This window comes from Lissotriton vulgaris, chromosome 2_1 (genome assembly GCF_964263255.1).
Source record: "Lissotriton vulgaris chromosome 2_1, aLisVul1.2, whole genome shotgun sequence".
Taxonomy (NCBI): domain Eukaryota; kingdom Metazoa; phylum Chordata; class Amphibia; order Caudata; family Salamandridae; genus Lissotriton; species Lissotriton vulgaris.
In genome coordinates, this window is record NC_141687.1 from 116,701,942 (window position 1) to 116,727,651 (window position 25,710).

General features: G+C 45.7%; 1 protein-coding gene across 1 annotated transcript in view; it reads left to right on the plus strand.

Annotated features, from left to right (window-relative positions):
- Positions 1 to 25,710, plus strand: part of NCBP3 (nuclear cap binding subunit 3) — a 354,604-nt gene that overhangs the window by 73,541 nt on the left and 255,353 nt on the right. Inside the window, exons 3-5 of the mRNA XM_086954548.1 lie at positions 13,190 to 13,295; positions 14,647 to 14,772; positions 22,561 to 22,689. Of these exons, the coding sequence (XP_086810674.1) occupies positions 13,190 to 13,295; positions 14,647 to 14,772; positions 22,561 to 22,689 (361 nt within the window). The remainder of the gene's footprint in view (positions 1 to 13,189; positions 13,296 to 14,646; positions 14,773 to 22,560; positions 22,690 to 25,710) is intronic.

The window sequence follows — 25,710 nt, forward strand, 5'->3', positions numbered from 1 at the left end:
TCACTCCTGTTTCCCTGCCCTCATCCGTGACCCCACTGCTGTTCTTTTTTTGTTGTTTATTGTGTGTACCAAATAAGAGATAACTTGTCGAGAGAAAAATATATGTTTTGTTCAGGACTGTGAAACGCTTTTTGAGTTAAACGTCAGCAAATGCTATTTGAATATTTAGAGTGTACATGTTGAAGGGTACTTGTGTATGTTATTCTTTTGAAACGTTTCAGTGTTGGGCCAGTGTTTGTTTAGTCATGTAACTCATGTTCACTTATCACAAGTATGTTTGTGCTGATTCCAAAACTAAAATATGAAATATAGTAATACATTATTCAGTGCAACAAACTGAATAAAGCCCAGATGTTATGAAGGAAAATAATTGAAATTGATTAAAGGCGACTAAGGGGTTACTGTGCTTTCCAAGTTGTCTGTGATATTATTAAAAACCCTGTGGTGAAAAACATCCCTATTATTCACTTTTCACCTGTAGGAAGCTGGCTCTCTACATAGTGGACCAAAACGAGGTACACTGTGTAGAGAGAGCCCAGGCAACCCTTATTGGTTTGCAGAGGAAAAACTGATCACACTAAATGCTCTCTTTTGGTAAAGTGTGGGAGAGCAGTTTATGTTTATCAGAGGGTAATGTTAAGCATTTGTTGTACTCACAGAGGGAATAAATGAGAAAGACTCATAAATCTGAGACCAATTTAGAAAAATAAGTAGTATTTTTAGGTACATTGTGATACCAAGAACTTTATTATCAAGTAAGTACTTTTTTAAATAACAATTTGTTATGGGTTCACTTGAATGCATCTTTACGCAGCAATTCTTTCATAAGGGGGAAAAAGGCATATGTTGCATTCAATTCTTATGATCGTTTTTTTGGGTGGTCTCCTACTGGGCTTGGGGTCATAGGGGCCAAGGTCCAGATGTACGACTCGTTACCTGCCCTGTGGCGTCCGAATTCAGAAGTGCTAGTCTGGTTGGTAGCTTTGCTTGCTACGCTGGTGGAAAGAAGAGGAGCCACCTAAAAACAGGCTGCAGAAGAGAACTTGGGGACAAGTCCGGTAGCTCCCAATAGAGGGCTCGGGTCACAATAGTCCTGGGGGCAAAGGGGCACAGCTGGTTCATCTGTACCTGGGCTGGGGTACTTTGGTGCAGAGTAGGTAGGTCGGCTGGGCTCTGTGCGTCACAGGCCCTTGCGGTTGTCGGTCTTGTTAGTTAAGGGTGCAAAATCAGGACAGTAGTGCCACTCTGGAAGTGGATATCTAGGGTGCTGATGTTCCTTGACGGCTGCTCAGTCTCTGTGCTGTTAGAGTACAGACTGGACTTAGACATTTGTTGCTGCAAGGGGGCGTTTCCCCGGTACTCATGCTGTGTTGCTCTGGTCGGTCCTGGTGTCCACTCACTCTGTGGGGAGACAGAACTGGCTTTCAGGAGCACAAGCACCTCATCCTAGGGGGCTGCTGCGTCAGGCTGGCCATAGAGCGGCAACTCAGTAAACCGACTCTGCTTCTTCGGTGCGTGCAGACTGCAGGGGAGTAGCTCCTTTACACCACGGGAGAATGATGGCAATTTGCGAAGGCATGGCAATCTATTGGGGTTGGTAGTAGTTGCTCAGCGGCAGGACGAATCACTCTGTCACAATTGTCAAGACTGGTGCAGTCAGGCAGGGTATAGTGTCAAACGTCCACAGCAAGTCTTCAGTTCTCATTGTCTTGCGGCTTTTCTTTGTCCCCTTCTTCTGGATCCATCAAATCGAAGTTCCTGGCATCAGGGGTGCCACCAAATAGTCAGTTTAGGGGCTTTACGGGGAGTGACAGGTAGTAACAAATGTCATGCTTATCTTTAGGGTGACTACACTCTCTGTATGACAACTTCATGTGTGAAAGTGGGCATAACAATGAACCAGTGAGCTCAATGCCACCAAAAACCAAGATGGTGGAATTCTAAGTTCTGTGTTTGCATCCGGCAGCCCACCTGGGGAGAGGGGGGGGTGGAACTAGCCTGGGGGAGGGGGTTGGGTGAGTGGGGGCACTTCTGGTTTCTCTCCTCAGAGAGCGCAGGCTCTCACCTGCAGAGGTCCAGAAACGTGTCTGTGGTGGCAGGTTGGTTTACACTTAAATTGTTACACTTTTAGGTCTGTGATTGTTAGTAGTTGTGTTACTACCGACATAGGGAGTGATGGCACAGTCAGTGGGCTGCACAATCAGCAGTGGCCTTTTGAGGAGGGCCCTGGCACTAACTTTTTACAAATAAAGCGCAGCTACTATTTGTGCCTCTTGCTAGTTGTCCACCAGTATTCTTCCCAAGGCTACTTGACTCTCCCTCCAAACAACCATCTCTGCACCTTCTCTTGTATCAACATAATCTGCTTAATTTTTTTCCTTGAAGGAAGATGGTTCCCCAGTATCACAACATGTGAGACTTAGCTTAAAGCTCTTAAATATTGCTTTCCGAGACCCTTCTCCAGCTCTGTTGAAAGATTAAAACCAATCCAGTGGATAAGACGTGTAATAAGAAAATGTGGGCTCATTAGAGACAAGGTTGAAAAGGCTTCGTTCTCTCAACTATGTTTCTGAGATGCTAGGCACTCATAAAGACTAAGACAATGACCAGAGCCTGTGGACAAAGAAGGGAGGTAGCTATTTTAAAAAAAAATTATTTGCATGCTTACAATGGTTACAAAGTATAATTGACAATTGGCTGGGAGTGGTGCAGCAGTTTGGAATTTTTCAGATACAGAATCGATACAGGAATTGATACAGGTAGTATAATTAACATGTTTCAGTACGTGGTACCCCCTGCAGAATAACCATTGCCGGATAGGTACGGAATGTTGACTACCAAATGGACACGGTAGAGCTGAAATCTTGTAAGGACAACAATTGTGGCATTTGTTATAATCATTAGCGTACTACATTACAAAGTGCATTAGACTTCCTCATAGTCTACCTCAGCTGCTCCTGTTTCCTTTCACCATATAAATTTGGTACAGACCCCAAATATCCTTAGGACGGGTCTGTGGGGGAAGATCATTAAAAACATCTGACTGTGTAGCGCATCATATCTTTATGCCAGTCTGTTTGAGTGGGAGGTGGGCCTTGAGCCCATCGTATAGCCAAATTGCGCTTTACTAATAGGAGTTTGAGTGCCGCCAATTTTCTTACCTCCTTTTTGATCTATTTATCTAGTCACAGCAAGGCCAGTAGGGGGTCAGGTTCTAGGGTGTACCGAGTGAGGTGCGACCGTTCATGGAAAATCTTGACTCATAACGCCAGAGCAGAGCCATGCCGTATGAAGAAAACCAGCGTCAAGTGAGTGACAATGGATACACTCTGCTGAAACCGAGGCCATTGCAATGCAATCTCTCAGGAGTATAGTAAACGCGGTTTATGAATTTGAAGTGTATGAGTTGGTACCTACAGTTAAGGGAGATGTCACCTGTCCTCGCGCAGCAGCATTGTCATGTGTTATCATCTAAGGTCACCTTGAGTTCTCTCTGCTAGTCCATCTGTGCCTTAATCATTGTCGGGCGCCTGGCCGTCTGTGCGTGTGCAAAGAGCCGAGAGACCAGCCTTACGGGGATGTTGTTGCAAATCAAAAGGGACAATTCAGTGATTTCCAAGGGTTCCCTCATCTCTCATCTCCCAGGAGGTCCCTCAATGCACAGCAGACCCTGGAATTCCGTTAGGACAGACCTGCGCTAGCGCATCTTGGTTACAGAGTCCCAACTCTTAGTGACGCCCTCGTTGAAGAGGTGTCCCTTTTTGTGTATACCCAGTAAATGTAAGGCTTTAGTTCATGCCATCTCTCTTCCCACCTGGAACCACGAGCCCCATTCAAGCAGGATATTGAGTGAGTACAATAGGGAACATGATTGTTGGACCAGCGTTCTAGGCCAGGCCTGTACTGTAGGGTTCAGTGGATCAAGTGTACTGTGTTGCCTGTTCGGTTCCCTGAAAAGGGTCTGTGGTAAAGTGTGTGGAAAGGCAGAGTCACATTCTGCCTGTAGGTGTGGGAGGTTAGGCCGTGCAGCCAATAATCGGCGTGTGAGCATTATGCTGCACTATAATATTGTTCTATTTCTGGCGCATTCAGTCCTCCCATATCATATACTAGTGTGAGAACTTCCCGTTTGACCCTGGATTGCTTGCCAGCCCAAGCCAACTTAATCATCAGTGAGCACATGGTTGCGAAAAATGTTCAGAGTAATGGCAGGGATATTTTGGAATAGGAATAAAAATCGGGGCTAGACTATCATTTTCATCAGGACGATGCGTTCAATTATAGACAACTGTAATTTAATCCAGCGCTCTGTCGGCTTCTAGTTTATGAATAGCCTTACTGTAGTTTTCCAGCATTACTATAGTTGAGTCAGTATAGACCATTATGCCCAGGTACAGTGTCGAATCTGTTCTCCATTGTAGGGGAAGTCCATGACTGGGTGCAGAGTAGAGGGGGAGAAGGGGAAAACTAGTAGATTCGACCCAATTTATCCAGAGACCCGAAAGGGCCCCAAACCAAACATCTTTCCTAAGTATACGGGACAGATTGCTCTTTGGGTCACAAACAAACAACAAGGTGTCATCCGCGTATGCTGATCTTAGAAACGTATCTAGGGAAGCGCAGTCCCGTGTGGCCATGGTATTCTCTCGGAGCACAAGCCAACAGCTCAGAAATAATCCCGTATAATAAGCGCGAGAAGGGGTGTTCCTGCCGGGTGCCCCTGGCCGTCTTAAAGGGGGCCGTGAAGTGATTGTTCACTCGTACTCTGGCAGTTGGCCCCTTGTAGAATAACGCGACTAAGAGCAAGAACACCTCTCCTACTCCAATTCTGCATTGTACAGCCTTCATAAATACCCAGTCCACTGAGTCGCAAGCCTTTTCAGCAAAGCCTAGGAGTTCACTTGTTCCTATGATCACTTTGGCTGCAGCAGAGGGACAGTGCGGGCGGCCCTTTTAATGATCTCTAGCTGGGTCCACTATACATTTAAAGTCGCCATCCCAAATCTGTGGCAGGTCTCCCAGTAGTAGTAGTAGCTGGACACATATTGTATTATAGAACTGTGGGTCGTCATGGTGGAACAGTAAACTCCAACCACAAGGAGCACATCCCATCCCTATTACAGCACGCTATAGCACACTTGCCATCTTGGTCTGTGCAGAGTTCATGCAGTGTAATGCCGGATCTATTATTGCTGCATATCAGAACCCCTCGGGCATGTGAGGTGAAGCCCGCAGCGCAAAAGGTCCCCTGCAGTCTCAGTTGTGTTAAAAGCCCAACATTTTTTGGTAAATGTGTCTAGTAAGATCGCAACGTCAACTCTGTGTCTTCTCATGCACGCTAGTACCTTACAGAGTTTTCTGTAATCGTTTAGGCCCCTCACGTTCCATGTGGGGGGGTAAGTAATGTGTGTTGGTGGCATTATCTGTTTCACCCATCTCTCCCCGACTCCAGCTGGACCTTTTACACTCGCAGGCAGCCATTGCAGCAAAAAATTTAGATTAACAACATTAATGTTAGATATCCCACTACTGAACCCACCCACCCTATGTACACCTCAACACTGCATGGGAGAATGTAACCCGTCCTCAGACCTCCCAACCAAAACCCATACACCAAAAACCAGAAAAACATAGTTTCATTATGCGGGACACACATGGGGTTGGATGTTACAGGTGTGACTATCTCAGGTTATGCTTGATGAGAAAAACAATCCAAATGGCAGATCCCTCCCCACCATATTTTTCTGAGTCAAGAGCACAACCCCCAGCAGTCAAAGACGAGTTCACTAAGATCTTGAGTGGGGTTGGGATACTCATTCACTTAAAACAGCTTGTGAGATTTGTGATAGATGACTTCTGCATCCCATCCTATGACAGATTTTGTTCTCAACACCTTGTCATTTATAGTTAAAACAGTCTTACCCTTATCCTAGTGGAAACTGAAAGGGGGTAGGGAGGAGTGGCGTCACCCAGATGCCGCAGTACCCTACGCCTTTGCCCCGACGGTTCTGGAACAGGATATTAGAGTAGATAATAGCAAGAGCCACTTGGAGGTAATTAGCAAATCCGCCTGGGCCCAAGCCTAGCATCTCTCCCACCCAACTGTCCAAGATGGTGATCATGCTCGAGATAATCTTAGTGTGGCATATCAATGTCTGCATTGGACGCACCTCTAGGGGATCACTTGTGGGAACTTTAGCTATTGTGGCTTTTGAGGAACTGCAGCACTTGTTTCGGATCTGTGAATAAGTATGTTTTTTCTTCAGAAAAGGTAGTAGCTTAGCTGGGTAGATCATGTTGTATTCAAAGATCAGTTCTCGTAGCTTCCTCTTGACTTGGGTGAATTGTTGATGGGCTTCTTGAACCTGCTGTGTGATATCTGGGTAGAGTATTAAGTCCATCCCCTTGTAGCATAGCAGCTTCAGTTCTCTTGCCTTCCGGAAGCTAGAGTAGCGATCTCTGCAATTGATTAGACTTTCAACAATGGTGCATGGATTAGCTCCGGGGAAAGGCCTCTGCATCAAGTCACCGTGGGCACGTTCGACAACGAAGACCTCCGAGAAAGAATCTCAACCCAGAAGTTGTTTAACATATTGCTCCAAGTTTTCAATGTTAGTTGATTCCAACACCTACTATTCGTACATTGTTCCGTCCTGAGCGAGCCTCTTAGTCTTCAACTTTGGCCTGTAGAGCGCACAGTTTTTTTGCAAAGCTTAGAGTGGGCCACAGTTTCCGCTGTAATAGTATCCTCTGCATCTGACACACTCTTTTCCACTGCGTCGAGTCTCTCCATGTGTTTGTCTAGTTTCTCGGTCATGCGGTCCATTATGTAAGAAAGGGCTTCTATTTTGCCACCTGTCTTCTTTAAGCTGCGTTGCATGGCGTACAGAATTTGTTTTAAGTCCTGTTCTGCAGGAGGGTTGTTAGACTCCAAGGCAGATTCCTCAGTGCCAGAATCTGCCTCCCTGTGTCTAGATGTCGCACGATGCTCCAACTGAAGCTTAGGCTGGGATTTGTTTTTTGCCCATTGTGTTTAGTGCTGCAGGTATTGAGGGTGCTCGGTTGTGCGAGGCGCTGGGTAACTATCCTGCTTTTGAGCGTTTTTGCTGCACTGCAATCCGGACAAGAGGAGGTGCATTTGAAGAGGGAAGCTGTTTCCCCTAATAGTCTAACGTGGTGAGTAGTATATTGCCATGGGTAGCGTGGGGCAATAGGATACCTGGTGCACCAGTAAGGGTGAGTGGAGTCCCCTCGGGACGTTAAGGCGATGGCACAGCTTGGGCATGAATTGTTGCTGCTTTGAAGCCCTGTGTGTACATGTTGCTGCAGGGAAGGCTCAAAAGCCACGTGTGGAAAAGGGAGCGGGCTTCTTCCTGCGGGATGTCTGTTGCCCTCCAGGCACTGAATGGAGCGAGTAGTGTAACACTGCCGCTTCGAAACCTCTCCTAGCAGGATTACTTTGCAGCAGGATCGCTATGTTCCTTTAGGGCGTGAGGGCTCGCCCAGGCGATCGAGGCCGCAGTGGGGCGCCGCTCGATGGACCCAGGCCGCTATGCCAAAGGACTCTGTGATCCATCGAGGCCCCAGGGAATGATCCGTGGTACACTATCTGGCCAGGTTCCCCACTGAAGGGGAGTCCATGATGGGGCGTCCGGTGCGCATGTAGCAGGACGCCAGCGGGATCGCAATGTGGACTGTCTCTCCAGGTTCAAAGGCAGGCCAGGCCCTGCACGTCTCGTCACAGGTCGTCACCAGCCACCCCAGGTTAAATTTAGGGACTGCAAACTCTGCGTTTGTGAGCCATCCTTGTTTCAGGGAGTGTCCTTATTACTTGCGGAGTGATAGTTCGTCAGTGCAGAGATTACAGGGTGACTGAAAATTCTGAAAGAAGAGAAAGTTGTGCCAGCATACGCTGACCAATTAGAAGGTAACAAATAAGAATGGTAATTAAGCCAACAAATGTTAAGCAATGAGCTGGCTGCACAGGAGTGTAACACAAAATGATGGGGTGCTCTGGCAGAATTTGAGAGGCTCCCGAGTCTCCCATGTCTCACAAACACTCATAGACCTTGAGTGGAGTCGGACCCTTCTGAAAGATTTGGAGGCCCCTGGGGGTTGGGGGCCCGCATAGGATGCAGGGGCCTGTTTTACGCCCCTGGGACTCCAAATTGTATATAATATTTCTTGCAAGTGAGCTGCAGTGTTGTGACGAGTCCTAAAAACTACTCGCGTAAATGTGTGTTATGAATGCCTACACCAAATAGGGCTACTGGGTGTAGGGGTTAAGCCTCCCATTGCATCTGTTTGTTCCCATGTGGTTCCCATGTCGTTTACTTGCTCTCTGGGAGGACTTTTAAAGGTTTAAGCCTGACTGGTGATTTTGGGATGTGGAGTTGCGCTGGATACCAGTTGCCATTGGATTCTTTCTTTTTCAAAATAACGAACTGGCAGGATGCCTTCCCTGGTGTACCAGCATGTAAGCAGCAGATATTCAAAAGCATGAGCTAAACCATTTAATTGCTCTCTCTATGTTAATAGTCACTAATCAATCGTCATTATTTACCAAGCACATTGGCTATATCACACCCCACACTGACAAACCCTACTTAGGCATAACACTTCTATAATTATTTATTTAAGTAGTCTTTAAGAAAATCTTATTGAAATGATACTTCCCTGTGATTAGGTCATTTAAATCATGTGCTGATAGAAAAATGGTCATACCCACTACTTCCTCGTATCGGTTGTTTTTAGAGCTTAACCAGGAGACTGGTAGCAGTACTGCCCGCAGTTTGTCTCTGTGCTTTGTAGTTTTATAACCAAATGTTTAATTTTGGTCCTCATAATGGTTATATTGCATATTCTCTACATATTGTTTTCAAATATGTACTTTTTAAACATAAAATTGAATCATATCTTCAGACTTGCATGTTTTAATAAGGCTGTAAAGGGACGTTTTAGCGATATCGGCAAAAGGGAAGTAGACTATGCGCTTCCACGTGAGGACTCCGTTTTCAACCAAGAAGTGTGTTTCTGGTTGTCCAGTTACCACCGCATTAACCACCAGACAAAGCCACATAAGTGTAGATTTGCTAAAACTAAATTTTTCTTTTTGTCTCTGTAGGAGAGTGCCCCTTTTTGAGAAGGTCATTCCTGCTGTGTGCCTGGTATTTGATGTGATTTCGACAGGAAGTACACTGGGAACTGGCTGACCATGATCCCAGAGTCACATCTCTTTCCCAAAACTGTACAAGTGTATCCCAATTGGCAATACCTTTAGCACTCCCTGTATGTCCCTCGTTAGTGGTGCCTCTGACACCTAGGGCAAGGAGGCTAAAGAAGGTCCTTAAGGGCTGCAGCGCAAATTGTGCCACCCTAAAGGACCCCTCACCAAACACATACAGACTGCCACTGCAGGCTGTGTGTCTTGGTGCAGACAGAAGTGAAAACACGACATGGCACACATCCCTGTGTGCCATGCCTGCAGAAACAGCGGTATAAAAGGGGGTGGTGATGGGCGGAGCATCTGAACCAATCAAACACTCACACCGAGTCCAAAGATCTGGGTTTAATCCATGACCGTTCTTTAGCCCACTTTGCCACCCCAGTTCAGACATGGCCATATGCAAATCAGTCTGACCCTGTGCCTCATGGGAACAGTCCAGCCCGAACTGCCAAGCCATGCCTTCCCTGGACCGGAGACAAACTTCCTAGGACCGGTTTCCGGCATTTCAGCCGTTTTCAGCCAGGCTTGCTTGAATCCAGTGGCAAAGTGAGCAAGGGACATACGTCTGAGCATACCCTGCCAACTTGAGGCGAACAAAGCGGTACAAAAGGGGGTGGTGATGGACGGAGCATCTGAACCAATCAAACACTCCCACCCAGTCAAAAGATCTGGGTAAATCGCCATAAGTTGACAGGGTATGCTCAGACTAGAGTCCCTTGCTCACTTTGCCACTGGATTCAAGCACGCCGGGCTGAAGACGGCTGTAATGCCAGAAACCGGTCCTAGGAAGCTTGTTTCCGGTCCAGGGAAGGCATGGCTTAGCAGTTCGGGTTGGACTGTTCGCATGAGGCACAGGGTCAGACTGATTTGCATATGGCCATGTCTGAATTGGTGTGGCAGAGTGGGCTAAAGAACGGTGATGGATTAAACCCAGATCTGTTGACTGGGTGTGAGTGTTTGATGGATTCAGATGCTCCGTCCATCACCACCCCCTTTTGTACCATGCTTGCAGACACTGCATGTATTATAGGGAAGTCACCTCTACAGCAGGCCTTACAGCCATAAGTCAGTGTGCACTAGACTGCATGTGAGGGCATAGCTGCATCAACAGATACGCCTCTGTGCTGTTCAGTTCCATTACTGTCAGTATAGGTGAACAGTGAAGCCATTTTAAGTACGTGCTGGGCACTGTTGAAAACAAGTACACCAACTACATGAGGTCTTCACTGAAAATACGAATGTTTGGTATCACACATCTTCTTAATAAACCCACACGGATTCCAGTGTTTGATTTATTAATACATGCACACAGAGGTCACCTTAGAGGTGCTCTCTGAAAACCTACCAGCTTCTAGTGTGCTGACAGAATGGTTTTCGGCAGCCTACCACCAGAGACCCATTTCTGACCCCCCAAGGGTGAGGGCCTTAGCTCTCAGGAGGTCAGAAACAAATCATGCTCGGGCAGAGGGTGTTTACACCCCATCCCACAGGATGATCTGCAGATTAGCATTCCAAGGCAGGGGAGATTCAAAGAGCCCACTGCCTTTGGTATGCAAATCTGGCTGCTCTCACAGGAGAAGAGGCCAACCCCCTTTGTCTAGAGCCTTTTGGCCTAGTCAGATAAGCTTGTCCACCCTCCGGCTAGTGACGCCCCTAAGGTGGGCTGCCTGAAGTGGTGAAGACTTTTCAAAGTTAGCCATCTTGGTAATGATAAACTTAAGAACTCTGGGACTGGGCTATGTCCACTTCCCAAAGGAAATGGTCATATAGAGGGCGTAGTGACCCTAGGGGTAGGTGCCCTTTGACTACTACTCTACAATCTCCTAATGTCTCTAAATTCAGAATTTAGGAGAGCCCCTGACACCAGAAGATCAGATCCTGCTGACCTACAAAGAAGGACACTGTAGAGCTGCGAAAGCAACAACTTTGCAACAGCCCTTCCGGTCAGTCTGCTGTTTCCCATTGAATTGTGCCAGTCATCTCGTCCTGCATACTGTTGTACCTCCAAAAGCTAGGACTGCCTGCCTCCAAAAAAGACCCAGGGACTTCCGTGGAGCAGCGTGTGTGTGTGTGTTTCGATTTATATAGCGCACTTTAACCCAGGGGCCTCAAGGCGCTTGCTTAGGGAACCCGTCCTGGTATTCCCCTGTGCGATACCCCGGCCGGGTATCCACAATGTGAAAGCCAGGCATCCCGCCGCAAGGGTCCGTAGTGGAGATTAAGCAAGCTATTGCCCAGAGTCGCAGAGTGTGACCCCATGAGTCGAGTAGGCACCAGAGCGAGAATTGTCGACTCCGTGGAATTTTTGAGCCCAAGACCCCCCGAGGCGGGGAATCGAACCCTGGTCCACGGCCGATCTCAGCTTCTGGGTCTGCCGCCTCTAACCACTGAGCCACGCTGCTCTCCTGCAGGCACTAAAAAAAGAACCATGAGGACTCCGGAACCAGCAAAACCCGACAGCGTCAAGCACAACTGCACCCAAGACCCCCAGCCCGAGTTGAAGTGGGCCAACGGTGTCAGCGTGGTCCCCAAGCTCTCAAGAGACAGAGTCCACTATGGTTTCACCCCTCGGGAACTCCCAGATGCTGCCTGCAGCCTCTGTTTTTCAGCCCCTCTCAACCGCAAGTGCTCCAGGATGATGAAACCCGACACCTCAAAGACCCTCTGCATCCGGCCGCCCGGCCCGAGGAGAAGAGAACCAACAGTGTCCCCACGTCACCTACCAAAGCACAATTTGAATCCTCTGGTTGGTTTAACTAGACTGGTCTCCCAGTCCAAACGTGCAGACTCTTTTTCTTCAGACCGATCCCCGTTGACTAGCTTTGGGCACCTGGTGCTGTATTGCACCACTGCATCTGGCCGCCCTAGTGCCACTGAATTTGACCTGTTGGTGCTACCTTGGACCCTGCCTCATACTCCCCTTAAGTCCAGGAGATTGGTCTTGTAAGTTTCTGTACTCTACTGGAATGCCATACTTGTTTTTCCTCCTATAGGATAACATTGCAGCTTTTGAAAAATGCACTTAGTGTCGACTTTTTAAACGTAAATGTATTTCTTTCAAAACATACTTACCTGATCATATTGATTCTGGTGCCTAAACACATAAAAAGAAACGTGTAATTTTTTATAAATTGGTGTGGATCTCCACCTTGAGTCGTGTGCATCAATTATTGGTTAGAGAGGCAGACCCTGATGCAGAGGTCTAGCCCGGGACCAGGGTTCAATTCCCCGCCTCGGCAGGTCTTGGGCTCAAAATTCCTCGGACCTGATAATTCGCGCCTCGGTTCCTACTCTAATCATAGAGTCCCACTCTGCAATTCTGGGCAATAGCTTGCTTAATCTCCACAACGTCCCCCACAACGCTAAGGATGCCTGGCCTCCACCCTGGGGGTGCCCAAGAGTGGACGCCTCACAGGGAAAGCCAGGACGGGTTCCACAGCGGTATTCATACAAGCGCCTTGAGACCCTTGCGGGTGAGTAGTGCGCTATACAAGTATCAATTTACATTTACATTGACTATTGTGTGTATTTGCAGATGTCTAACACTCCTCTCTGATTAGCCTAAGGTTGCTCGACCACACTACTCCCTAGAAGAGCAAGCCCTTGTCCACTCAGAGGGGAATAACTGGACTCTTTGCATGATGTTCCTACAGTCTCCAAAAAATGCCAAACCCTCCCGCCCATTATGTCTTTGACACATAATTCCTTGCTTTGATTACTGTAGTTGTGGAAACTTTAAATGCAGCAATTTGTATTTCTATTTGCATTCTCTTTCATGATGGACTTTGCTTTTATGTATCGTGTGAGGATTTAATTATGTACTAAGTAGACAATTGTACTTTACATCTTCTTCATTCTGTCACTTCTGTGAGGCAAACATTTTAATTTCTTCATTTTGTTGTGTATTGCTGTTTTCATTGCCAGTCTGTCTGTTTGTTCTTTGACAATGCTTTTGTTTTTTAGGAGGCAATTGAAAAAAAGGAGCAAAGAGCAAAACGTTTCCATTTTCGAGCTGAAGTGAACGAGGCACAGAGAAATGTAGTGTTGGATCGAGACATGCTCAAAAAAGGTATATTAAATTACCGACCTAACAGTGTTTTTGTTCCATTTATACTATTACTGCACTCTACTCTGCATTCTACATAGCTGCACTCTAACACTGCACTCTACTCTGCATCACTTTACTCTGCTCCACTACTCCACATCTGTGCACTCTGCCACTGCACTTTGAAACAGTGCACTCTCCGCCACTCAACTTTACGCCACTTTACTCTGCACTACTCCACACCACTGCACTCTGCCACTGCATTCTTTTCTACTCTATTCTATTCTACTTTGCACCACTCAACTCTACTCTAATCTCTTCGCTACTTAACTCTGCCCCACTGCACTCTACAGTGCACCCCTCTTATCTACGCCACTGCATTATATGCCACTGATTTGAATGCCACTATACTCTGCAACACTCTACAATAGTCCACTCTAGGCCACATTACTCTAGGCCACTCCAGTGTATGCAACTCTGTGCAACTCCACACTATGCCACTCCAATACACGACAAACGCTGCCACTCCGTTCTCTAACACTCTACTTTTTGCCAATCCCTTCTTCCACAACCGACGCGACTCTCCTCAAAGCCACTGACTTATAGCCATGTACAACATGGCTAAATCACGTTGGCAACGCTAGTAGCTTTTGCATGGACATGTATTGCTATGGACTACCTGTCCTCCGAATAACTATGCCAAAGTAGTTAAGTTGATGATGCTCTGGTAGTTCACTATCTGGTCTAGCATACTCGCGCCTCTGCCTTCAAAGACAGTTGAGGGATTCCTTTGTTGCAATTATTCAGTGTTGTGTGAATTTAATGTGAATACATTTTATTTGGGTTAAAACAATTTTAAGTATTGTATTATAAAAATGTTTAAACATTTTAACCAGTGCCTTGGCTATGCTTTCAGTGCATTTGTGATAGCCAAGCAATTTATAATCTTAATCGAGTATATTCAGCTGGGTGGTTTATTTATGTTTTGGCCTCAAGTTTTTACTGAAGTAATACTAATCTGCTCTCAGGATAAATCCACTAATGATAAACATTGATGCGTTCTCCATGTGCATATAAGGGTACCAGCCAGAGTTTGTAGTGGGTGGCATACTGACTCTGTAAAGATCAGAACTAGTGTTCATAAATGGTCTTACATGAAAAGAGCAAACTACATCTCAAAATTTGACTATTTTGTGTCTTTTCCAGGCACTAGCAGTGCCAGACATTAAATAATCTTAAAGTATGTTTTTTGGGTGAGAAAATGTTAGTAATCCTTATTTACATAAAGTGCATTAGATAAAGGAACATTTGTATTCTGTAATATTCTAAGCACAGTTTGGTTTCTATATATGTAATACATTTATTTTCTTTGCAGCAATCCCTAAAGTGAGAATGGATACTATTAAGATTTCCGGAGTGGATGACATGAGCACGCGGGATGTATTTGCCTATTTTAAAAGTTATCCACCTGCTCATATTGAGTGGCTTGATGACACGTCCTGTAAGTTAAAAATCAGATTATCCTGTATTTTTTCTTTTGTGATTAGTAGTAGTGTACATTGGTAGACTTATGTCTTCATTCTGTTCCCAAAGAGTGGAAATTGATTGTTTTGTACTGCTAAGTAACTTGTAAAATAGGTCTTAGTGGTTCACTTAATAGTTGTACTGGCTTGGTTAGCAGGCATTTTCTACCACACAAATCTAGCAAAATTTATAAGTCTTATTCATATAGTGACCATATATTTTCTTGTGCTCGGGAGGAGGAAGGATCCTCTGTTTTTCTTAGCTGGAGAGGTCCAGGAATCAACAGCAAAGTTCTCCAAGCACACAGAAATCCAGAGTTGAGGTTGTGGTTTCAACATTTCTTTTATTTCTTTATCATATACCCCCTTTGCCATCGCGTGTTTCGTCCCTTGCTGTTCCAGTCACAGCAGACGTCATCAGGGCTTAACATCTAAAACAAAGCCATGATCTATTGAGGAGGAGCATCTAAATGGATTGTAGAATCTGCCACCTTGGTCAAGGTGCCCTGCGTATTTTGGTGTACATTCATTAGTTTTATGTGTGCACTTGACCCTTGACGTCTGCCTGTTGGTGTATCCGCTTGACTCAGAAATCTTTCATCAATCCCAGTATGATATTCATTTGTCCCTGGTGGCTTTATCTGGAGAGATAGTAAAAAGCTTTAATTAATGTATCCAATTGGGAGAAGGACAACAGACTGGGAACCACCAAGAGGCTTTCTAATGGTCATGATTTCTAAGGAGCAGTGTTTTAGCTGTTTGAAGGTAGTGGTTGTATGAAATATATGTAATACTTTATACCTGGCTGCTGAAGCCACAGCTTTGAATGAAAGATTCTATTTCATTGAGTGGGTGAAGGTAACACTGAGATTTCTAGATGATAGTGTTGGGGTTGGGCAAGATGTGGATTGAGTAGGCAATAGAGGCAAAGTGTCAGAGAAGTAGATAATTAAATTTTTTGATGTGGTCAGTAGGGGTGATTAGATAGCTATCCATTCGTAGAAGACTATGAGGCAGTCAGAAACAGGAGGTTTGGGGTATGGAAAATTTCAGTGTCAATAGAGTAGAGATGATGGGGGAAGCCAAAGGAAGTGAATGTCTCATTAGGATGTATTGTTACTACTGTTCCAATATTGGCATCGTAATAGTAGGCAGTTCAGTGGTCCACAGTTTCAAACGCTGCAGAAAGGTCAATAATTATGAGGAGTGTGAAAGATGATTAGAGGGGGCGCATGAGTTAATCGCATGAGAGGGCAATTTCTGTAGAGTACAACATCCTGAAGCATGATTGAAGAGACTCAAACGGGCTTTGACTTTTAAGAAGGAGAGTGAGGAATTCGATATCCAGGTCTTCAGAATCTTGGAGAAGGGAAGTAGGGAGACTGTAGTAGTTAACAATAATGGTGTGCAAGGGTAAGTCAAGCAGGACAGGGCAGAATGCAAGAGGCGAGGGCAAGGAGTTCATTGGTTTGGCAACTGAAATTTGATGCATCCAAAAATGGTTGTCAGTTATCTGTAAGTGAATCAATTCATCTGGAAATGTGTGAGAGAAGACCGATACCTAGGACAGATGGGATTTAGTGAGGAGGTGGGAACGTGAGCGAATAGTGGCAAATGTATTGTTACAAAGTCATCCTTCTGCCCTGGGCACCCCCATTTGTTTGCTGACTGGTACTGGTGGTAACTGACCCCGACTGTCCCTGGCTCTGCTTAATCAGGCCAAGGGCCAGTGCTTTCCTGAAGACACACTTAGAATACAGTGAAAACACCTATATACTTTAGGTTACACAATGGGTTAGGGTACCCCTATGATTGGCATGGCCTCCCCTATAAGGCCCTAGTGCATAATAAGCCTGGGGAATCCAAACTTCCGTTAAGTCCCTGGTGTTTAATAGGGCATGGCAGTTTCTGCAGTTGCTGGTGTGCACTGTTGAAGACGGAGGTCAGTTTAAACGCAAGCCCTTTGTTGAAGGACTGCTTTTAACATGAAAATTGTGCCCAAACTCGACTTTGGTGTTTGGAGCACTTAAAAATTAATAAACTACAATGTTGTGGCATATTTGGTGCCCCCAAATCTCCCCTGTTCATTGATAGGGTGGTCAGGTACTTATAAGGAGGATCCTTATAAAATCGGTTTTGTATGAATTGGGATCAGTGAAATTGCACTTTTCACTACACACATTGTAGTAAAGTTCTTCCCAAAATCCACTTTTGTGCTACGAGCATTGTGGAGTGAGGTCCTGCAATATTTGTACATGTTCCGAACCCCTAAAGTCACCCCTAGGTATCCCAGGGGTGTGGGGGCCTGTAGATGTAGGCAGGTGTTAGAAAACATTACCAGGTCCTTTTCCCCATTGCAAATCCCCAGCAACATAGGTAGACATGGCAAGAAGTTATTCTTTAATAACTCCCGCCGGGAGAATACAAAAAAAATAATTCAAGGTCTCGCTAGAATGGTATTGATAAATCCAACAATACACTATTGTTGAATTTATTCTAAAATTTACAGACAAGAAGTTATAAGACTTTCTTGTCTTAAAGCCAAAATTCAGCTTTCTAGTAATTTGTCCTGATTGGTCAGAGTTAAGTAGATTAGCAAGGCTGTTTTGATGAGGTTATAAGTAGCCCGCGGGGTTAAGTAGCCATCCTGGGAGGAGAGGTTTCTGCTCCATAGGAATGCCAGAGCGAGAGTGATGGTGAGGCGTTGTTAACAATAGCCTTCAATAGAAGGAGGAGACAGGCAGGAGAAACAAGTTTCATTTACACCCCTACCTGCTCATTGAGGTAGGGAGAATATGGAAGGTTGGTTTAGTTAGCTCGTACCTCTCTGCTGGGACTACAACCATAGTGAATTTTTTTGAGAAATAGTGCTTTCTCAGATCCCATTGTGCCGAACTTTGGAGGAAATCGCCATGCGCTGGGGTGTTGTGCTACACCTCATTTGGATAGAAGTACCCTTCTGTGCGACCCCAGAAACACTGAAAAAGTATCTGAGAGGGGCAGTGGCTCTCAGATCTGTTTCCTGAAACAGCAAGAAGGAGCGTCCATGCTGAGAAGTTTGATTTGCACCAACCAGGCCCTGCACTCTGACTGACTGCACCTGCTGCACACTTTGAAACTAACACCCCTGTAGATCAAACCTGCTTCATAAGGACTCCCTGTAAGCTACAGGTTAACAGAGCTCACCTGGACCATCACCACCAATAATCCTCAGTCTGGATTACTGACAAGTGGTTTTGAAAGGGTTTTGTTGAAGTGGATTGTGGGAATTGAAGTCACAAACATTCAAGGACCATCTTTGAGCTTCCATACCTTTTGAGTAAGTTTTGGACACTTTGGGAAGACAAGCCGGCCACCCCAAGTCAGAGCATAGAAGTGGTGACCGGGACCAACCGCGAGAGTCAAGCCACCCACCTTCAACCGCGAGGCGGCCTGGATCTCTGGCGAGTCCAGCTGGAAAGCTCAGGAGGTCTGACTTATAAAAGTTTTACTGGGAGCTCTTCGCATGGCAAGCCGTCGAATCCTCACATAATCTGGACTGGCTTAGAGCTCCACTGGGCCCTGGGAAGAAAAGCTCCAGAAATGTTTATAAGTCAGAAGGTAAAAATATTGAATGAGACCTACAGCGAGGGGTAGCTGCTCAGGGCTCCTTCGCGGTCACCTGAAACTTTGTCTTTGTCCTGGTCTAGTACGACCAGATTTCCCAATAGGCGCTGTAGGTTTCCATGTCCTATATAGTGCTAAATCTTTCAAAATTCATATCTCTGGTTGCCTAGAGTAGGTATTTTTTATTTTTGTATCATTTTAAAGATAAAAAATAGTTCCTAAAGTGGTGTTGGATTTTTATCGTGAGTTGTGTCTTAATTATTCACATAATTGGTGTTTTTAAATGCTTTCCATATCTGTCTTTGAAGTTAAGTCGGCCTGCTTGCAGCCAAGCTACCAACGGTTGAGCATGGGAATACATTTCTGGGACCTGTTTTGAGCCCTACACTGTGTTAGTGGTATTATTGCCAGTTACAGATGCATATTTACCACTACTAATAATACACTTTCCAACAGGAATTTATAACGTTTGAGCTCTTAGCTGTGAATTAAGAGCTGGTGAAATAGTTGGCAGATGTGTAGGAGTAAGGGCACAGTAGTGTATTTTTGTGGGTTGGGTGCGGCGCATGATCTAGTGAGGAGAACAGTTTTATTGTGCTTGATGTGAGAAAATTCAGCGCTCGTTTGGAGGCTTTAAGATATGAAGGTAAGTCAAGTCAAGTCAAAAAGATTTGTATAGCGCGCTACATACCCATAGGGTCTCAAGGCGCTTGCGGAGGGGTGGGGAGTTACTTGTCGAATATCCAAGTTTTAAGTTGCTTTCTGAATGCTAGGTGGTTCTGAGTAAGGCGAAGGTGTGTGCGAAGGGAGTTCCAAGTTTTGGCTGCCAGGTAGGAGAAGGATCTGCCTCCCATGGTGGATTTGTTGATGCGAGGTACAGTGGCAAGAGCTTGGTTGGAGGATCGTAGCTGACGGGAGGGGGTGTAGAAGGACAGTCGTGTGTTGAGGCATTCAGGTCCAAGTTCGTAGAGTGCTTTGTGTGCGTGGGTAAGGAGGCGGAAGGTAATCCTCTTATTTACGGGGAGCCTGTGGAGGGTTTTCAGATGACCAGAGATGTGTTCTTTACGCGGGATGTCGAGTATGAGCCTGGCAGAGGCGTTCTGGATGCGTTGGAGTTTTTTCTGGAGTTTTGCGGTGGTACCGGCGTAGAGGGTGTTTCCGTAGTCCAGGCGGCTAGTGACCAGTGCGTGGGTGACCGTTTTACGAGTTTCGGTGGGGATCCAGCGAAATGTTTTTTTGAGCATGCGAAGAATGTTGAAACAAGATGATGAAACGGCGTTGACTTGTCTGGTCATCGAGAGTGAGGAGTCCAGGATGACGCCCAGGTTCCGTGCGTGGTCTGTCGGGATGGGTGCCTTTCCAAGGGCCTCTGGCCACCAAGAGTCATCCCAGGCGGAGAGGGAGGTGCCTAAGATGAGGACTTCTGTTTTGTCGGAGTTCAGTTTCAGACGGCTGAGCTTCATCCACTCGGCTACTTCTTTCATTCCTTCGTGTAAGTTGGTTTTGGCGGTGTTAGGGTCTTTGGTGAGTGAGAGGATCAGTTGAGTGTCGTCAGCGTAGGAGATGATGTTGAGGTTGTGTTGGCGAACGATGTTCGCAAGGGGGCTCATGTATATGTTGAAGAGGGTGGGGCTGAGAGAAGATCCTTGTGGCACGCCACAAATGACTTCAGTGGCCTCTGACTTGAATGGTGGGAGGCGGACTCTCTGGGTTCTTCCGGTGAGGAACGAAGTGATCCATTCCAGTGCTTTTCCTTGGATTCCGATGTTTCTGAGGCGCTGTAGAAGGGTGCTATGACAGACTGTGTCGAAGGCTGCGGAGAGGTCGAGGAGGATGAGGGCGACTGTGTCTCCGTTGTCCAGTAGAGATCGAATGTCGTCAGTTGCAGCGATGAGAGTGGTCTCAGTGCTGTGTTTGGCTCGGAAGCCGGACTGTGAGGAGTCGAGGGATTTGTTGGTTTCGAGGAAGGCGGCGAGTTGATTGTTGACAGCTTTCTCGATGACTTTGGCAGGGAATGGAAGGAGTGAGATAGGGCGGTAGTTTTTGAGTTCGGTGGGGTCAGCTGTGGGTTTCTTCAGAAGGGCGCTGAGTTCGGCATGTTTCCAGATTTCCGGGAAGGTAGCGGAGTTGAGGGAGCAGTTGATGACGTCTCGGAGGTGTGGTGCTATAATGGAGTCTGCTTTGTTAAAGATGTGGTGAGGGCATGGGTCTGTGGGGGATCCTGAGTGGATAGAGTTCATCAGACGGATGGTGTCCTCAGTGGAGATAGGCTTCCAGTCGTTGAGGATGTTCAGGGGGGGTGGGGGTCCTGAAGGGGGTTTGGAGGGTTGGTCTTCGGGTCGGTTGTCGAAGCTGTTGTGGATATGTGCAATTTTGTTGTGGAAGAATGAGGCTAGGGAGTCGCAGAGGGCTTGAGAGGGGGTGATGTCGTTGGAGTTGGCCGGGGGGTTGGTAAATTCCTTGACGATGTTGAATAATTCCTTGCTGTTGTGGGCGTTGTTATCTAGTCTGTTCTTGAAAGCGGCTTTTTTGGCGGTGTATGCGGGTGGCGTTTTTGAAGGCGTCCTTGGTGCTGGTGGTTGGGTCTTTTTTCCAGGCCTTCTCAAGGGAGCGGCAGAGTTTCTTGGATTTCTTAAGATCATCGTTGAACCAGGAGGCCTTCTTGCTGCCTAGTTTGATTTGTCGTTTTTTCAGTGGTGCTAGGATGTCGGCGCTGTTGGATAACCATTGGGTGAGGTTGGTGGCTGCTTGGTCTGGGTTTGAGGAGTGGGCTGGGGGGTTTAGAAGAAGCGATGAGGAGATCTGGTCGATGGTGATTTTGTTCCAGTTTCTTTGCAGAGTGGGTTGGGGGTGGTTGTTGGAGGTGGGCTTGTTGTAGGTGAAGTGAACGCAGCTGTGGTCAGTCCAAAGGAGAGCTGTGGTGTGGCTGAAGGAGACATGTTTGCTGGAGGTGAAGATAGGGTTGAGTGTATGACCTGCGATGTGGGTGGAGGTGGTGACAAGTTGTTTAAGTCCGAGGTTGGCGAGGTTGTCCAACAGGGTGGTGGTGTTGCGGTCGTTGTTCTTTTCCAGGTGAAAGTTGAGGTCGCCCAAAAGGATGTAATCCTCGGAGGGAAGCGCGTGTGGAGTGATGAAGTCCGTGATGTCTTCACTAAACTTTGCGCGGGGTCCTGGTGGCCTGTAAAGGAGGGTGCCTCTGAGTGTGGTTTTGGGGTCGATGTGGATCTGGAAGTGAAGGTGTTCAGAGTTGGCGAGATTGACGTCTGAGCTGGTTGAGATGCGGATGGATTTCTTATGGACGATAGCGATACCTCCTCCTGTGTGGCCGGTACGGTCCTTGCGTATGATCTTATAGTCTTCCGGGATGGCAATGGTGATGTCTGGGGCTGAGGTGGCGTTCATCCATGTTTCTGTCAGGAAGGCGACGTCCGGAGAGATGGTGTCTAGTAGATTCCAGAGGTCAATGGCGTGCCTGTGGACCGATCGGGTATTGAGCAAGATGCATTGTAGGTGGTTGGGGTCGGATATCTGTTGTGTGATCGTAGATGGGGAGTTGTTGTTGGTGCCGTTGAATTTGCAGGAGTTGCATGAGAAGCTGTTTACTGTTTACTATGTAGTTGCATGCATCTTAGTTTTCAATGATTTGTTGCTGGGATTAATCAAAGGCTTCTGCGAGAGGGGCAACTGGGATAAAGGTTCTGAGAGAGCAGTTTGAATTAAATATTCTCTGAATATTATTTAATTGGGAAAAGGAGGACATCTTTAGCATAAGGTGTGAGGTCCTCAGTGAATATGTTTTAGGAATGTTTGCCTATGATTTAGACGTTTTTTGTTAAAAGAATGGACTTGAACATTTAACTATTTTAACAAGGAAATTCAAAATGCTTTTGCTCAAGCAAAACTCAAAAATAAAGATTCCTTATATTGTATTTAATTTGGGACTGTACCAGGTGGCCCACTGATATCTAGTATCTACAAGGTGGTGGGAGCTCAAAAACATGTCTGTATTTAAATTGTTTTGGTCGGTGTAACCTTAAAAGAGCTACAAATGGTCAAAACAATAGAATTTTAATGCGTAAAATTTCTACGAACTGCTATAACATGAATTAATTGTGATTTATTCTATTGAACTAACTTGAAATGTACCTGTTATTTTGCAGGTAATGTGGTTTGGCTTGATGAGGTCACTGCGACACGTGCACTTTTAAATATGAGCTCGATGCCCACAGATAAAGAGAGGTTGAAAAATGAAGAAAATCAACAGCCTTTGTCTCCAAAACCCAAAAAAGGTAAATCTTTCCATTACTGGAAAAATGTGATTTCATTAATGGCACAAGGCGCCAAATAAACTTTGTCACCAGTAAAAAAAAAGAAAAAATCCATCATTGTGTTGACCATAATACATCTGTATTCTAACTGTGATTTACTTCATTATTTTGCCAGTTACCTTTCATTCTCACCTTTTAGGAATCCTACTCCACCATATACTTGGACTCTTATCTGCATTTTAACCCCTTCGGCGCTTATGCCGAGCTCAGCTCGTCATTAGGCACAGTGGAGCTGCAGCTCGTCATGAACAATGGGATTTCATCAACACCAGCACAGGAGGAAAATCTCTCTAGCAGCGATGGTGTTAACAGTTGAAAAAACTGCAAATGTCGATTATAAGTTCCTACAATAACCCTGATTCTGTATTTCTTGACCTATGCTCACTCAGATGTGGAGGTAGACATGAATCCAGAGTATGTGACAATTTGTACAAAACCCACTCTTAAAAATTCTCAAGGATCCACAGCTAAGCCCTTTTTAGCCAAAGCCCTGTGCAAATTGGTAATCGCACTATTATACACATAGATTCCCTCTCCATCTTAGTATTAGTCATTATTTTGACGAGATGTTTTCAACCCAAAGCCTGTATGCATTGTTAACTACTTGTGTGTCCTGACTTCTTTCAAAAGCCAAGACTCTTTTTACCTTAGTCTCCCTTTCTATAGTACATTAGCACCTCTTAAGCTACATCTTCAGAGGCTGCCTAGTCCCACCTATCGGAAGAAGAAATTAACAAAGGGGGGAGGTAGAGTACAGAGGTAGTATTCTTACTCCACAAACTAAGATGCATAAACAAGGCGAATCCTACTGATAGTGACTTGGAGGGGTGTTGCCCAACAGGGTGTGGCAACACACAGTGTTTTTTAAAACACCCCTCACATACCAAAAGGCCCCTTGGTGTCATGCTTCATCATAGGGGTCTTCGCACCCCTCTAACGGGATGCGGCGTGCTGCGACCTACGACTACGCGGGAGCACTGATAGTAATGACTATGTGTGGTGCGTGTGGTGTAGGTGAAAGGAATATTTTAAGTGAGTGGTGGGATTTAGTGAAGAGTTAAAAAGCACCTGGCTCGTGGGTGTATTGGAATTTTTTTTATTCACAACCCCGGGCTGGTACTACTAAAAGAAGTGAAGTGCGAGGTTGTCTGTCGTGTTTATGGACAGTGCCTCAGGTGTGCGTCAACATGTTTCGGAGCATGTGCTCCTTCTTCAGGAGGGGGGCACAACTTCCCCACCTTATTCACGTTTCTCCAATTTATTTTATTTGTTAATAACAAAAAGTGAAAATTATTTTTAAGTGTATTTCAAAATTTATAGTCTATAGTGTGCCTACAGCGGTTTTTTGGCTCAGGATACATGCATTTGCAAGACCTGAAAAAAGGAAAAAGAAAATAGAGATGGTTACCCTAATTGTAGGGTGGCTCAAACAGGTGCAGTCACCTGGAACAGACCATTTGCCGAAATTGGCCCTGTGGAAGAAGATAACAGACAAGACATGCAACATAGAAAACACACATATTGTTTGTAAAAGAGGAAGTATTGGTCATACTTATTGGAAATAGCTTGCTTGCTTCATGAGCACTCTAGAACGTCTGGGGGTTGATTGCTATTTTGTGCAGTCTAGATGGATGAATAGATTTGGTTTTAAAACACAGTTTTTACTTACTTTCTCAGAAGTAATGCATCTCTTTGGTCACTCTATACTCACAAACTCGGGACGAGTTGTCCTCCTTACTGCCCCACACGCTGCTCCGCTGGAATGAATGTGGGAGTCTATCGTGTGGTATTTATACCCTGTCATCCTCATTAGTGTGATCGTTAAGGATGTCTAACGGATATGATGAAATGCCCAAATAAGGGTAATCCGCCTTATTTGCAGTAGGTGTTTAATTGATTGTAACCCTATATAAGGTAGATCCGGTATTCTGTTTTGATCCCGTGGTGCGGTGTGCTCTGCTGGCATGCGTTTTAGCTGCGCGCATGCTCAGTTGAGTCCGTGATACCGCGCATGCGTAGTGTCTATGATGTTGCGCATGCGTTGTCTAGGATGTATCGAGCACCGTGTTATTCGTTTTCGACGGTATTACTTTGGGGGTTTTCGATGGTAATATACAACGTGCAATAGTATGGCAAATAGTGGGAAAAAAATAAAGGAAAAAAAATAAATCGCATTTACTTGTTGGTCTGGAGTGGAGAAAAGGTGCATGAATTCATTTTGGGTTCTCAGTAGTTTACAGGTATGAGAGCATTGGGTGTCTTTGTTAGTGGGACAGCTGGCCCCAGGGGACGTCGTCGTTGAGTCCCTGGATGTGGGTCCCAAGGCGGAATAGCCATCTTTGTTCTTTTTGGAATAAAACCTGTTTCTGACGGTAAGTGTTAAATTATTGTCCATCTCAGATTATTCACACAGTGTTGTTTCTCAAGGTAGTGTGTTGCCATTTTGGTCGTGGTCTTTTTACAACGAACATTGCTTTTGTGTTCATTTATTCTTATCTTGACAGCTCTCGTGGTCATGCCCACATATTCAAAAGGGCAAGTAATCATGTAGACTACATTTTTTGTGTTGCAATTGGTGAAGTACCGTTGTTCCCAGATGGTGCTGTTCCTGAATGTGAGGATACTGCTTTTCTGTGTCAGGTGGCAGCTACTGCAGTTCCCACATGGGAAATGGCCTTGTATCCAAATGGTGTTTTGCCTTGTCGTCGTGTTTGACTTTGGTCTGGTATGCACCAAGATGTCTTTGAGGTTTCTTCCTCGGCGGTGGGCGTGTATAGGTTTCTCAAAGTTCAATGTACCGCAGTTTAGTATTGCCCAGTGTTTGTTTACGATTTTGGACACTTCATTTGATACCGTTGAGTAGGTTGTGATGCATATTGGTCCCACCTATCTTCAGCCATAGATTGCAGGACTATCCACCTTCATGCGATTTCCAACCTTGTCCTTGCAAACACCCTCCCAGCCCACGCTTAGATAGCCCCT